Source organism: Hordeum vulgare, chromosome 1H (assembly GCF_904849725.1).
Source record: "Hordeum vulgare subsp. vulgare chromosome 1H, MorexV3_pseudomolecules_assembly, whole genome shotgun sequence".
Lineage (NCBI taxonomy): Eukaryota > Viridiplantae > Streptophyta > Magnoliopsida > Poales > Poaceae > Hordeum > Hordeum vulgare.
In genome coordinates this window covers 450,750,198-450,763,620 of record NC_058518.1, presented here as the reverse complement: position 1 = coordinate 450,763,620, position 13,423 = coordinate 450,750,198, and the positions used below count along the sequence as shown (strand labels likewise).

Here is a 13,423-nt window from a genome sequence, read left to right as displayed (position 1 = left end):
TGAATGTTGTGGTCTAAACCCTAATAGTAATGAGCTTAATCTGGCCTACAAACTATGGCCTTCTGGTTTATATAGATACCAGGGTTGCTAGGGTTACACAACGTTGGTTACATCAAGGAAGGAATATGTCGATCACTACGTGGCCTCAGATTACATGCCAACTCTTCTGAAGAGTCCATCTTGTATACAATATCACTTTATTTGCCCGTAGTCCAATAATGATGATATAGCGGCCCAGGAGTCCGACCCATGGAAATGAGTAAGCGGTCCGAGGACCCCATAGTCCGGGACTCCCTTATCACACCTCTCGTAACACATGAGTTGATCGTGGTCCACAATGCGATCAACTATGTTTAAAAAACGTCAATGTGTCCATTGTCGATGTACAACGACTTTCGCTATAGGCCCCAATATACACACCCATGCTAACTTTGTTTTGCATGCTAATGAAGCAATACCCCATTTTCTTCTATTATTTTCATAATAACAACACAATTAATCTAGTTTTCTCAGGAGCACCTACAATATATGGGTTAAGCTCGAATAGAAGAATTCATCAAAATGAGTGATTCACCTCTCATGTAATTGCTAGTTCGTTATTTGGCCAAAATTGATTTGCCTTACCCCTTACCATCTTTGGAAATTTTGAGGGGCCCTTACCGTACAATATTAGGCATATGCAGAATATGCCAAATTGAGTTTATATCATAAGGGAAGCCCAATTGGCCCACAACACGAGCGCGCGAAAAATGAAAGTGGCGGGGGGGGGGGGGGGTGGTGTAACGTAGACGAGCAACAAAGCGCGCGAAATAGGAATAAACCGCCAAATTCAAAAAACCACCCGACAGATTCAACTAGCCGTACACTTCATATGAGGCGTATCACTGAATTTAAATTATAGCGGAAGCACAATTGACCCACAACATGTCGCGCGAAAAATAGAATTTTTGACAAAGGAAAGCACAACATGCCCGGGCAGAAGGGCGTGTGGGAAACAAAAGCGCGCGAAACAGGAACAAGCTGCCAAATTAAGAAAAAACATCATCCAACGGGATTCAACCTTGCGCGGCCGCTCACCCGGTCACCCCGGATGTATCAAAGCTCCGAGCACAAGAACTACAAGTTGCAAACGGGAAACCAAAAACCACGCGCATACGCCCTCGCCGGTGGCCGGGGGAAACCGATTTTTCAAGCCTGGCCGGCGCTCCATTTCAAATTTCGACATTCCAAACGGGGGCAGGCCCACACACCCAGCTCTACCACTTTCCATTTCGAAACCTACCAGCCGCTCCCCAGCTCACCACGTGACATAAACAGCTTCCTTTCCCGGACGCCCCCCGTCCTTACAGATCTGGTACATCTCTCACTGACATGTGGGGAGGGGGGGGGGGCTTCCCCTGGCCCACCCGTCGGTGGGACTCCGCGGAGGGAAGGGCGGGTCCTGGTGCGTTCGGACACGGCCCCGAAAAATTTCAAACCAGCAGTAAAACCATCGTCCCGATCCCGCCCGCGCACCGCCCCCGTGTCCCTGGCGCGTGGGGCCCGCGCGTCAGGCCTTGACCCCGGTAGCCTCATCTTTTAACGCCCGTCTAATTCTCTCCGACCGTCTCATTCTCTCTCCCCCCACCCTCCCGTGCCACCCCAAATCTCCGAGCCGAGCTCCCAAACCCTAGCCGAGCTCGCCGGTGATGGCCCCCGTCGCGGCGGCGTGAGTGGGGATCTGTTGCGCGCGGCGTGGGCGGGGGGTTGCGGCGGGAGGAGGGAGGCGGATTGGCGGGGATGGAGGCGAGGCGGATCTCGGCGAGCCCCCGGCCGTGCAACGGCCGGCGGGTGGTGGCGAGGAAGAGGCCCAGACAGGAGGCAGTCGTCAGCAGCGTCAGGAAGCTGCAGCGCCGGGAGATCAGCTCTCGCCGGGAACGCTCCTTCGCCATGAACTCCGCGCAGGAGCGCTTCCGCAACATACAGCTGCAGGTCCGCTTTCCCTGCTTGTCCCCCCGGTCCGGTGTCTAACCCTCTTTAACCTTTTTTGTTCGTTCGCGTGCGTCTGCGGAGAGGTTCTGTTCGCTCGCTATGGGGGAACTGCGGCCATCGGATGTCCTGGACCTCACGATTATAGCCTGGATTAGAGTAGCCGATTCGTGGACGGGGTGTGGGGGTTAGGTAGACAGGGAAAAGTGAGATCTTGTTAGGTTTCGGTGAACTCTCGGTGGTAGGAGTGTTTGGGATCTTGTTTAATACTGTGCGGGGCTTTGTTTGCTCCACGTAATGAAGAAGTTTGTGCATTTAGCACATGCGCTTGTATATACAGTAATGAGGATTTGTGGTAGTCCACCGATGGGTAGTCCAGTTGAGCAGATGCGTGCCTTGATGGGCTGTCCTGTGCATATTGGCACCAATCTGTCTGGCCTGTCATGCAACTTCTCATGAAATTTAGGGCATTGTTGATTGCTATGTAATCATATTATACTATTTATTACTTCATTCCTCATGATTGTACAAGATCCATGATATTTGTATTCCTGTCAATTTGATGAATTGCTGCAATCAGCACAAGAAGATGGCAAATCTTACTTATCTGTCGCATATGGCACAAGAAGATGGCAAATCTTACTTATCTGTCGTATATGGCCTTTGAGTTAAGCTGTTTGTTCATTTTATTTAATCATTGTTTGATTCCAAGTTGGGGCTATGAATGCTGGGATTCAGCTGCCTGTCTATTACACAAGTGTTGCCAATGGGTGTATTTATCTTGGACTCCGGGCTTTTCATTGCTTTGGTGACATTGCACTGCCCAGATAACCGTTTTGTTGGTGTTCTTCCTGCATTGAGAAAAGAGCATGAGGGTACCTTGTTTTCAACAAAATCGAGATCATCAGCATTTTGGGTGCTCCACAAGCTACTTGTGCCCAGAAGTCACACCTATTAGAACTGTCAACCTTGGGATTTTATTCCTTTCTGTTCTTGCTTCTAACAATGCACATTTGCTTTCATTTTTAGGAGGAGTTTGACACTCATGATCCTAAGGAGAACAATGCGCTACTGCCTTACATTAGGAAGAGGTCAAAAATTATTGAGATAGTTGCAGCACGTGATATAATTTTTGCTTTATCACAATCCGGAGTATGTGCTGCTTTCAGTAGAGGTATGCTTGTTTTCTTGCAGTGTGCCTGTGCTTCATATAGTCATACTGAGATCCTCTTCTTATATTTCCAGTGATGAATAAGAGAATATGCTTTCTGAATGGAAGTCCAGATGAAGTTGTTCGTAGTTTATTCTACAACAAGAACAATGATTCACTCATCACTGTGTCAGTGTATGGTTCTGAAAATTTCAGTGCCTTGCGATGCAAGACAACTCGGATAGAGTAAGCTTTGAGTCCATATGTCTTTCACAAGTGAATATCTGTTTCTTTCATCTTGATGAAGTTCCTTTTCAACAACTATTTCAAGGTATATACGCCGTGGAACGCCAGATGCTGGTTTCCCTCTTTTTGAGACAGAGTCCTTGAAGTGGCCTGGATTTGTTGAGTTTGATGATGTCAATGGCAAGGTTTTAACTTATTCCGCTCAAGACAGGTACTTGAACTTCCATAATGACTTTGAATTTTAACTTCTGCAATGGCTGTATGCACTTCCTGGAACTGCTCTGATTGCATCTCGTTCTGCAAACAGCACTTACAAGGTTTTTGACTTGAAAAACTACACCCTACTGTATTCCATATGTGACAAGAATGTTCAAGAAATAAAGATCAGGTAACCGTATGTTCCTCATGCTTTTTGTCACTTTGTTGGTCAACAAAAAAATCTGTTATCATTGGAATGCTTCTTCTCTTACTAACAGCAAAACTGAGAAATACATTGACAAAACTGATTAAAGCTAGAAATTATGCATCCAATGCACATCCAAAGGGCAGCAGTAATCTTATATTGCTGGTGTTCTCAATATGTTGTGCATCCTAGTGAACCGGCTTTATGTATTTCAAACTTAAAATAATTGATTTGTTTTAGTAGGAAGGCCTGGTTATATATATTTGTCTAATACTTGTTAACTTGTGACAGTCCTGGTATAATGCTTTTGATTTATACAAGAACAAGCAGCTCTATTCCTCTGAAGATTCTTTCTATTGAGGATGGTACAGTTTTGAAATTCTTCAACCACCTCCTCCATCGGAATAAGAAGGTGGATTTCATTGAACAGTTTAATGAAAAGCTCTTGGTTAAGCAGGATGGAGAAAATCTTCAAATACTTGATGTAAGTATTTTCCTTAATTGTTTCGGGCAATCAATCAAAATGGCTGTTGTTTCTTGCTTAGGGTTTATCTCATTTTGTTGTAGGTACGGAACTTCCACTTGACTGAAGTGAGCAGTACTGAGTTCATGACTCCATCTGCCTTCATCTTTCTGTATGAACTCCAGCTGTTTTTGACTTTCCGGAATCGGTCTGTAGCAGTTTGGAATTTCCGAGGTGAACTAGTAACATCATTTGAGGATCACCTGCTGTGGCACCCTGACTGCAATACCAATAACATTTACATAACCAGTGATCAAGATATTATCATTTCTTATTGCAAGGCTGATTCCAGCGATTCATCTTCTGAAGAAAATGGTAAGATTTGGTTTCCTTTGCTGCTTGTTGTAGGATAAATTGTGTAATTTGTTATACATTTGAATCACTGTGTGGGGCATCTTGCTAGTTATCATTGTTTTGGTTTCCTTTGACATTCTTTGGTTGTGCATTCCTGCTCCATGCACTTCTGGTATTGAGCAGATTTAATCCTTTGTTGCATCATATCATACTTGGCCCTCCTTGAATGAATGGTGCCCTTGGCCAGTTAACCTTACAAAGTGATATCTTTCCACCAGTCAGCAGATAAACGGGCATGATGCTCATTTTTGTGGTTATGGATAGCATGACTCATCTTATGTTTGCTCATGTGCAGCTGGCTCTATAAACATCAGCAACATACTGACAGGGAAATGCTTGGCCAAAATAAAGGCTGGCAATTTCGACAAGCAACAGAAGACATGGAAGTTCCAGAATACAATCACAGAGGCTCTGGAAGACATCACAGCTCTGCACTATGACGAAGTGCGCGATGAGATCTACACCGGCAACCGCCATGGCCTTGTTCATGTGTGGGCGAACTGAGAGCCGAGACAACAGATTTCAGGGGACAAACAAGGTGTTGTTCATTTGCAGGCGGACCAATTTAACAACCAAGCCTCAGGTGGTGCTGGCCGCGAAGAGGTCTTGGGTCTCCAGCCGTTAGCAATTTGTTGATGTGGATTGTGGTGTTGTTTACCAACAGAAGATTTGTTGTAGAGTTAGTGCTTGTCATGTGCTTTACCATAGCCTGTAGTAGCCTCGGAGATTTCTCAGGGCGAGCTCTCAAAACTGTATCTCATGTAATGTATTACCTTCCTGGTAGTAAACTCTGCTACCCGAAATAGTGAAACCTCATTCTGTCTGTCAATGCGTCTGGCTCTTGCAGTTTCTGAGTTTGTATCTTTCAACCTCAACATTTGAAATCTGTGACGCAGAAAATTTCTTCCACTCCGAAGATGGTTGATGGCAAAAAAAGAAAAAAGAAAAAAAAGAGAAGAAGAGAGAAACACTAATTGGTTGAGGTCTTCAACATGGAATTTCACTTTCATCTAGGTTGAGGCCGGGGTACCATTGTCACCGCCACCTGAACGGCGCCACAAGAAAACTCATCTATGTGCAGAGCATGCAAAACCGGGGTTCCCCCCCTGCTATCGGATGGAAGGGAGGTGGAACCAAGGGGAAGGGAGGTGGAACCAAGGGGAAATCTTTATTCATCGTTTTTTTGAACTTTTGGCAACATTTATTAAACAATAACCATATTAGGTACTTCTTTTGTGAGCTAATATAAAAACATTTTAGAGTAGTATTCTAAATGCTCTTATATTGTTTATGGAACTTTTTCAGACATGCCCCCATCAAACATAAGACAAAAGAGATGAGATGCATGCACATTGGTGAATTGCATGCAAGAAAGAGAGAGAGAGGAGAAAAGGAGTGGGAGGCTGACAGTGGACCTGTTGCATGCAAATAATATCGTCGACGCTCTCGGATGCCCCCTGACGCGAAGGGTTCGGCTTGAGACTGTCGGGGTCAATTTTAGCCCTAACTGGCGAAAAAGGGCTCGTGGAGACGCGACTGGAGCGTTTTTTCTTCGTTGACGACAAAAAATGGCATGGGAAGGGCTTGTTGGGGGCAGGGACGATTTTTGGGCCACTTGTACCCCGCTTCAGATTAATGGTTTTGCCCTCGCTTGGTCCAGATGTTTGCCCCCACTGGCCTGGTAATTTTTTTCTGCTTTATTAATCTGCTATGTAAAGTCCAGCCCATCGTTTTTTGTGTGATAAAGGAAGCAACGTAGGAGCCCATGAGAGATTGAGACGAGGCAGTCATACGACCAGACTCAAATCGCTAAAAACGTACGCGTTCATGGCTGCGTCGAAATGAAAAAAGTTCGTCCATCGCCTGGCTTCTTGGTCTCGTACGACCGGCGAAACGATCCGCCGCCGCCGCCCCTGGCCACGCTTACACGCCGCCGGCCGCCCCTCCAATTTATCAGCCTCGGCCTGTAGTTCTACACGTAGACGCCACGAGTCGCCGGTCGGACGGCCGAGTCGCCGATCTGCAGTTCCTTTCCTTCATCATTCATCAAGCCCTAGGTTCAGTTCTGAACCTCTGATCTTTACCTTCTAAGTTTCAAAGTATTAGTCTATTTTGATTCCATGTTTAAAAGTTGCAGGTTGGTAATTACCTTGATTCAATCTAGCTTTAGTTCATATAACAAAAGCCCTAGGTGCTGCTGGGATTAGAATAGAATATATAGACTATATTAGTATTCTGACTTGATGTTCATCAATCTATGTTTCATTTAACTATTTGACATTGCGAGGAAAGCTAATTGAGAGATATTTTGCAAAATCCACAACTGGTAGTATGCCTAAGATAGTTGATCTGGACAAGCTTACTCGGGATCCATCTAAAAGGAGGAGACTTACAGATTATAATATCAATCAGCATGAGGAGATTAGGAGGAAGTACCTGACATGGGGGGCTTATCAACCTTGTCCACCCAAGTTTAAACCCAGGTGGATTAGTAAGAGTAGGCGGTATGGTATGATCTACATCGTAATTGGCTAGAGTACAACGAGGTAGAGGACAAGCCATATTGCTTGTATTTCTATTTGTTCGGAGACAACATTAAAGGTAACAAACCTGGGCATGATGCATTTGGGGTAGATGGCTTTGTCAATTGGAAGAAGGTAGTAGAGAGATTTGCGACTCATGTTGGTGACCGTGATAGTTTTCATAACAAGGCACTTAAGAATGATGAGGATCTAATGAAAACAGAACAATCAATCCCTGCAGCCTTGCATAAACAGAGTGAACTTGAGAAAAATGAGCATCTTATCCGTGTAAATGCTGCAATTGATGTATGCATATACTTGTTGCATCAACGACAACCGTTTCGGGGCCATGATGAGTCAAAAGAGTCTACAAATAAAGGAAACTACCGGGAGTTGATGGATTATATAATTATGCACAATGATGTTATAGCCAAGGCATTCAAAAATGCCCCAGTTAATAATGAGTTGTTGTCTTCAACAATTCAAAAGGATATCATCGAGTGCTTTGCAGAAGAAGTATTGAGTTGTATTTTGAAGGAGCTTGACAATGGTGTGTTCAGCTTATTAGTTGATTAATGTCGTGATGTTTCCGACAAAGAGAAAATGGGAGTGGTTATACGTTATGTTGATACACACGGACTGTCAAATGAGAGGTTTGTTGGTGTTTTTCATGTGGAGGAAACAACATCTGCTTATCTCAAGTCTAAAATTGATTTTATAATTGCAAAGTTTGGTTTGAGTCTACAAAAAGTGAAAGGACAAGGTTACGATGGAGCGAGAAATATGGTGGGTGAGTTTAATGGTTTGCAAGCCAAGATTATGAGGGAGAACAAATCAGCATATTTTGTACATTGTTTTGCTCACAAACTTAACTTGGTTGTTGTGGCCATTGCAAAAAATATATTTGACGTTGGAGATTCTTTTTGATATGATATCATTGTTGGTGACTATTGTTGGATCATCTTGCAAGAGAAAGGATAAACTTAGAGAGAGCCATCGAGAAGAAGTAAGGAAAGCAACTTGTAAGGAAGAGATTGCTACAGGATCAGGATTAAACCAAGAGCTTTCTCTTCAGAGACCAGGTGATACTAGATGGAATTCTCACTATACCACTTTGTTGAGTTTGTCTAAGATGTTTCCCTCTGTGATAAAAGTACTAGAATATGTGAAGGAAGAGGGCTCAGATGCTACTAAGCAATGTCAAGCCAATGGTCTTCTAAAATATTTCCAGTCATTTGATTCTGCATTCTTTCTACATATGATGACGATTATATTTGCTTTAACAAATGGGCTATCAAAAAACCTTTCAGAGAAAGGATATGGATATTGTTAATGCTATATCAGACGTGGAATCTGTTAAGCGAGAGCTAGATAAGCTTAGATCTGAGCATGGATGGGATTCTCTCCTGAGAAGGGTATGCTCTTTTTGCAACAAGAATGATATTTCAGTTATGGACATGGAAAAGGAGTATGTAAATCCAAAGAAGCCAAGGCAAAAGACTCGCATTAATAATGAGCATAATTATCGGGTCGACTATTTTCTTTTGCTGTTTTGGATTTATTGGTAGAAGAACTAAACCGTAGATTCAATGAGGTAAACAATGAGTTGCTTTGTTGTATGTTTGCTTTCAGCTCAAGTTGTCAGTTTAGTCACTATGATGATGAGAAGCTCTTGAAGATGGCTAAGTTTTATCCTAATGACTTTAGTGATAACGAGCTGGACCATCTTGAGAAAGAGCTTTGCCTCTACATAGATAATGTACGCAATAATACAAGATTTGCTAGCTTGGAAAATATCAATGAGCTGGCTAAGCTGATGGTCTCTACAAAGAAGCATCTTTCGTATCCTTTTGTCTATCAGCTTTGAAAGCTAGTACTGACACTTCTTGTCGCCACTACAACTGTTGAGAGATGCTTCTCGACAATGAAGCTTGTCAAGAATGCTTTGCGTAACAAGATGAGCGATGATTATTTGAGCAATAACCTTATTTGCTTTGCGGAAAAAGAAATGTTGGATACTATTTCTAATGAGGTGATAGTTAAAGGCTTTCATGCAAGAAATCGTCGTGGGATGAAACGGGAGGAGGTAACGTGCTCAACCTTTTATTTTTATCTATCAATGTTTATATTCAATGTGTGTTTGAAAATGATTTTTTTTCATGCAGCTTGAAGGCTAGAAATTAGGAACGTAGCAACAAAAAGAACGACATATCTGTATTTCTCAAGTTATTATGTCTTAAGTGGTTAGTTTACTTCTATTTTGGCCCTGAACATGTTATAGTTATGTGTGTGATGAAATTAACTTATAATAAATTATATGATTTTGCTTATTTGATATTATATTTATGCTTGTGCCCCATTATAGTTTCTATACATGTTTATAGAAAAAAAATGATATGTTTCTTTGCCGCCTCAACTTTTCTGTCCTGGCTCCGTCCCTGGTTGGGGGCGCGGCTGGAGATGCTCTAAGCTTCCCTCTCAGGATGGGAATGGGCCGGGTCGACCAGCCGGGTTACTAACCTGACCCAAAAAATCAAGGCCAATGGGTTGTGTGGGTAGGCCTTGAACCATTGTTTGGGTCAGTGGAGCCGGCACCGACTAGCCCAATGGGTCAGCAGGACCGCCCCGTCCATCCCTGCCGCCGGCGGGTGCGTCCCGCTTGGTCCCGCTCTTGGCGCACCTGTCGCTCGTCGTCCAGCTCGTCGACCGACCGTAGTTGACATATCTGTACTTCTTTTGCTATTGAAGTGTGATAGTCTAGTTGTTCTGCTACTGTTGACGTAACTGAACTGTACTTCTTTTGCTATTAAAGTGTGATAGTCTAGTTGTTCTGTTACTGTTGACGTAACTGAACTTCGTATGATAACAATTTTTCATGATGAATTACCAAGTACACCTACATGCATCATGCATGTATCAAATTTATGCCATGACAACAATGTTTTGAATTTTTTAGAAACACAATTTTTAACTCGCAGTGTCGGATAAATACATATGATGATTTTATTGTTCATCCAACTTGTTGCTAGTATAAAGGAATTTTCTGCTGGTGATTTTGTGTAAATATTTTTTTATTCAACTTGTTAATTTTATAGTTCCTCGTTTATATACACAACTGAAAATACCTCTTTTCCGTAGCTGCAACATGTCTGACCACCCGTAATACTAGATAACAACTATTAGACCGATCCGAGATACCATCAAACCAGCAAGGCCATGTGCATTTAAGAAATGGATCGTCCCGCGGCCTCGTAAATTGGCTTGAGGCCATGAGAGCCAGGTCCAAGGCCAGGGCCGAGTCGGCCCTTTCCATCCTGACTTCACTCTAAAGCTATCGCCGTCTAACCTATGCGTTGCGTTCCTAGCACAATGATCAATAGTGGCCCTGCCAAAAGATTTCAGCACCTTTCGGCAATCATCAGTCAACACCGCCGCAGCAGCGCGGTACTCCGAAGGATCTAGAATGGCTTGAACAATCTCTTGAAAGTCTGATTCCACAACGAGCGACAAAATTCCCTGCTCGTCTGCTAGTCGGAGTCCCTCCAGTAAGGCTGACGCCTCCATCGTCGAAACATCCACTGCTGTTTGTAAGAGCATGTAGCAGCAATGAATGCCCCCGAGCTGTCCCTTTGTACTCATGACTGTTCTCACCGGAGTCCCACACTTCTCTTCATGAGCAATGCGCCGACGATCCCCTGCAATACTCTCCAGCTAAAAGCATTAACCTTAGGGGGCACCGATCTTCCCCACAGTTCCTTCCAAACCGGGCGTCGGTCAATTCTTCCCGGTCCCAAATTCAGCCGAGCTCTTGTTCCGTATTCAGTTACATTACACGTGATGTGATATGCTGAACGAACCGTAAAACATCCTGACCGAGTCAGGTTCTTTATTCATCGTTTAAGTTGCACACAAGGGGGAAAAGTCCGTTTCCAGAACAATGTTTTGCCAGCACTTGTCTGCCGCAAGCAACATGGCAAATCAGCGATGGATGATACGAAAACCTGGCTCCTCGCTGTCGACCGGTAGGGCAAGTAGGGGCTCCCACTCCAGCAGGCAGCAGTCCAGCACATGCAACGTGACACACGCGCACCACAAAATAAGCGTCAAGTGAAAATATTCCGTCTTAGGCGCTCACACCAAATTTGGATTTAAGTAGCCGGTAGAGAGGCTCCAGATTGGAAAGCGCAGGAACATCAGAGCTCTTTGTTCCAAATTGTAGCGAAGCTAATTAAGCATGTGCAGCGGGGCTGACACGACGATGCCGTGCCCGCCGCCGTCGCAGGGGCGGCTGATCACCGTGCTGAGCATCGACGGCGGCGGCATCCGCGGTCTCATCCCCTCCACCATCCTCGCCTGTCTCGAGTCCAAGCTCCAGGTGCGCTCCGTCTGTCTGCAGCAACTTCGTCATCCTAGATTGATCGAGTGATTGACTCGACTGTGGCATGTGCCGTGTTTGACAGGAGCTGGACGGGCCGGACGCGCGCATCGCGGACTACTTCGACGTGATCGCCGGGACGAGCACGGGCGCGCTGGTCACGTCGATGCTGGCCGCGCCCGGCGAGAACAAGCGGCCTCTCTTCGCCGCCAAGGACATCAACCAGTTCTACCTCGAGAACGGGCCCAAGATCTTCCCGCAGAGGAGGTACGCACGCACACGCGTAGTTGATATGCAAATTCCAGACGTACCCTCCGCCCCTGCTTAGTTCAACAAATTTACTTCATTTAGTTGAACTATATATATAGAGTGTCGGAGCGTACCCTCGAGGTTCGAGTTTTGCATGCCTACACACACACACTCATGTTGGCGTCCCTTCTCTCGACGGATTCGGGGTCCCTTCTCTTCTCCTCTCGACGGATTCGGCCGACGGCGATGCTCATGTTGGCGTTGCTTCGCACGCAGATGGGGGTTCCTGACCCCGGTGGCGAACCTGTTTGGAGCGGTGATGGGTCCCAAGTACGACGGTAAGTTCCTGCACGACAAGATCAAGAACCTCACCAATGACGTGACCGTCGCCGACACCGTCACCAACATCATCGTGCCGACGTTCGACATCAAGTACCTGCAACCGGTCTTCTTCAACACGTACGAGGCCAAGGTGGACCCGCAAAAGAACGCGCACCTCTCCGACATCTGCATCAGCACGTCGGCGGCGCCCACCTACTTCCCGGCGCACCACTTCACCATCCCCGACCCCCTGGGCAAGATGCCAGACCGTGAGTACCACCTCATCGACGGTGGTGTGGCTGCCAACAACCCCACCATGGTCGCCATGTCCATGATCACCCAGGAAGTGATGCGCCGGAACCCGGACTTCACGCTCGGCAAGCCCGCCGAGTACGGAAACTACCTCATCATCTCTATCGGCACCGGGACGGCCAAGCAGGCCGAGAAGTACAGCGCGCTCGACTGCGCCAAGTGGGGCGTCCTCCGCTGGCTCAAAGACGGCCGCTTCACCCCGCTTCTCGACATATTCTCCCATGCAAGCGCCGACATGGTTGACATCCACGCCACCGTGCTATTCCAGTCACTCGGCATCGAGAAGAACTACCTACGCATCCAGGACGACTCACTCACGGGCCACACGTCCTCGGTGGATATCTCCACCAAGGAGAACATGGATGCGCTCATTGGGATCGGCAACAAGCTGCTCAAGACGAGTGTGGCCCGGGTGAACATTGACACAGGGATGTACGAACCAGTTGACGACGAGGGAACCAATGAAGAAGCGCTCGCTCGCTTCGCCAAGAAGCTCTCCGACGAGCGTAAGCTGCGGCAGACCAACCTCAACTCCCAGTAGGGAAGAGAAAGATTTGAGAGAGAACAAAGACAATACAGTGTAATGCAATGTAATGTAATGTGGGCAAGTCATTATATCTTGAAATGAAAGGTTTATCATTTCTGTGTCATGTCTCTAGGTATCTACGTGATAGAACTACGATACAGTTTACCTTGTGGTCTCTGATCCAAGATACAACCAGGCACTTTTTTTTTGGATAAAATGGTGCCTTTTATTAACTCTAAATGTAGTAACAAGTGAATATAATAACAGTGAGTAATATCCGACTTCTACATAGCTAGGATGCAAATAGTTTAAAATAAAAAGTCTGACAAGAAAAATAAAATAAATAAAATGAAACACGGACAACAATAGTGAAATAAGAGTGACACTTTGCCAATAAAAGCCCCACATACTCGATTATCATATGGTCTTCTAAGATTGCTAATACTCGAGGCATATTTTTAGAACAAATAACAT

General features: G+C 45.3%; 2 protein-coding genes across 2 annotated transcripts; both read left to right on the top strand.

The window, feature by feature from the left end:
• The first annotated feature begins 1,610 nt into the window (after positions 1 to 1,610).
• LOC123444500 lies at positions 1,611 to 5,473 on the top strand. The gene is made up of 8 exons (XM_045121233.1): positions 1,611 to 1,971; positions 2,998 to 3,142; positions 3,214 to 3,364; positions 3,450 to 3,575; positions 3,672 to 3,752; positions 4,059 to 4,251; positions 4,335 to 4,605; positions 4,940 to 5,473. Exons 1-8 carry the CDS (start codon positions 1,780 to 1,782, stop codon positions 5,146 to 5,148), a joined length of 1,368 nt encoding a protein of 455 aa, XP_044977168.1. The 5' UTR covers positions 1,611 to 1,779; the 3' UTR covers positions 5,149 to 5,473.
• A 5,862-nt stretch (positions 5,474 to 11,335) lies between these two features.
• Positions 11,336 to 13,073, top strand: LOC123413822 (patatin-like protein 1). The gene is made up of 3 exons (XM_045106620.1): positions 11,336 to 11,541; positions 11,627 to 11,808; positions 12,067 to 13,073. The coding sequence occupies exons 1-3, from the start codon at positions 11,401 to 11,403 to the stop codon at positions 12,962 to 12,964; spliced, it is 1,221 nt and encodes a 406-aa protein (XP_044962555.1). The 5' UTR covers positions 11,336 to 11,400; the 3' UTR covers positions 12,965 to 13,073.
• Positions 13,074 to 13,423: the final 350 nt, after the last annotated feature.

Excerpts from the sequence above, each read along its gene's own strand:
- LOC123413822 (XM_045106620.1), top strand. The coding sequence starts at position 11,401 with ATGTGCAGCGGGGCTGACACGACGATGCCGTGCCCGCCGCCGTCGCAG. Across the intron at positions 11,542-11,626 it reads GTCTCGAGTCCAAGCTCCAG|GAGCTGGACGGGCCGGACGC; the intron begins GTGCGCTCCGTC and ends CGTGTTTGACAG. Across the intron at positions 11,809-12,066 it reads AAGATCTTCCCGCAGAGGAG|ATGGGGGTTCCTGACCCCGG; the intron begins GTACGCACGCAC and ends CTTCGCACGCAG.
- LOC123444500 (XM_045121233.1), top strand. The coding sequence starts at position 1,780 with ATGGAGGCGAGGCGGATCTCGGCGAGCCCCCGGCCGTGCAACGGCCGG. Across the intron at positions 3,365-3,449 it reads TGCAAGACAACTCGGATAGA|GTATATACGCCGTGGAACGC; the intron begins GTAAGCTTTGAG and ends AACTATTTCAAG. Across the intron at positions 4,606-4,939 it reads TTCATCTTCTGAAGAAAATG|CTGGCTCTATAAACATCAGC; the intron begins GTAAGATTTGGT and ends GCTCATGTGCAG.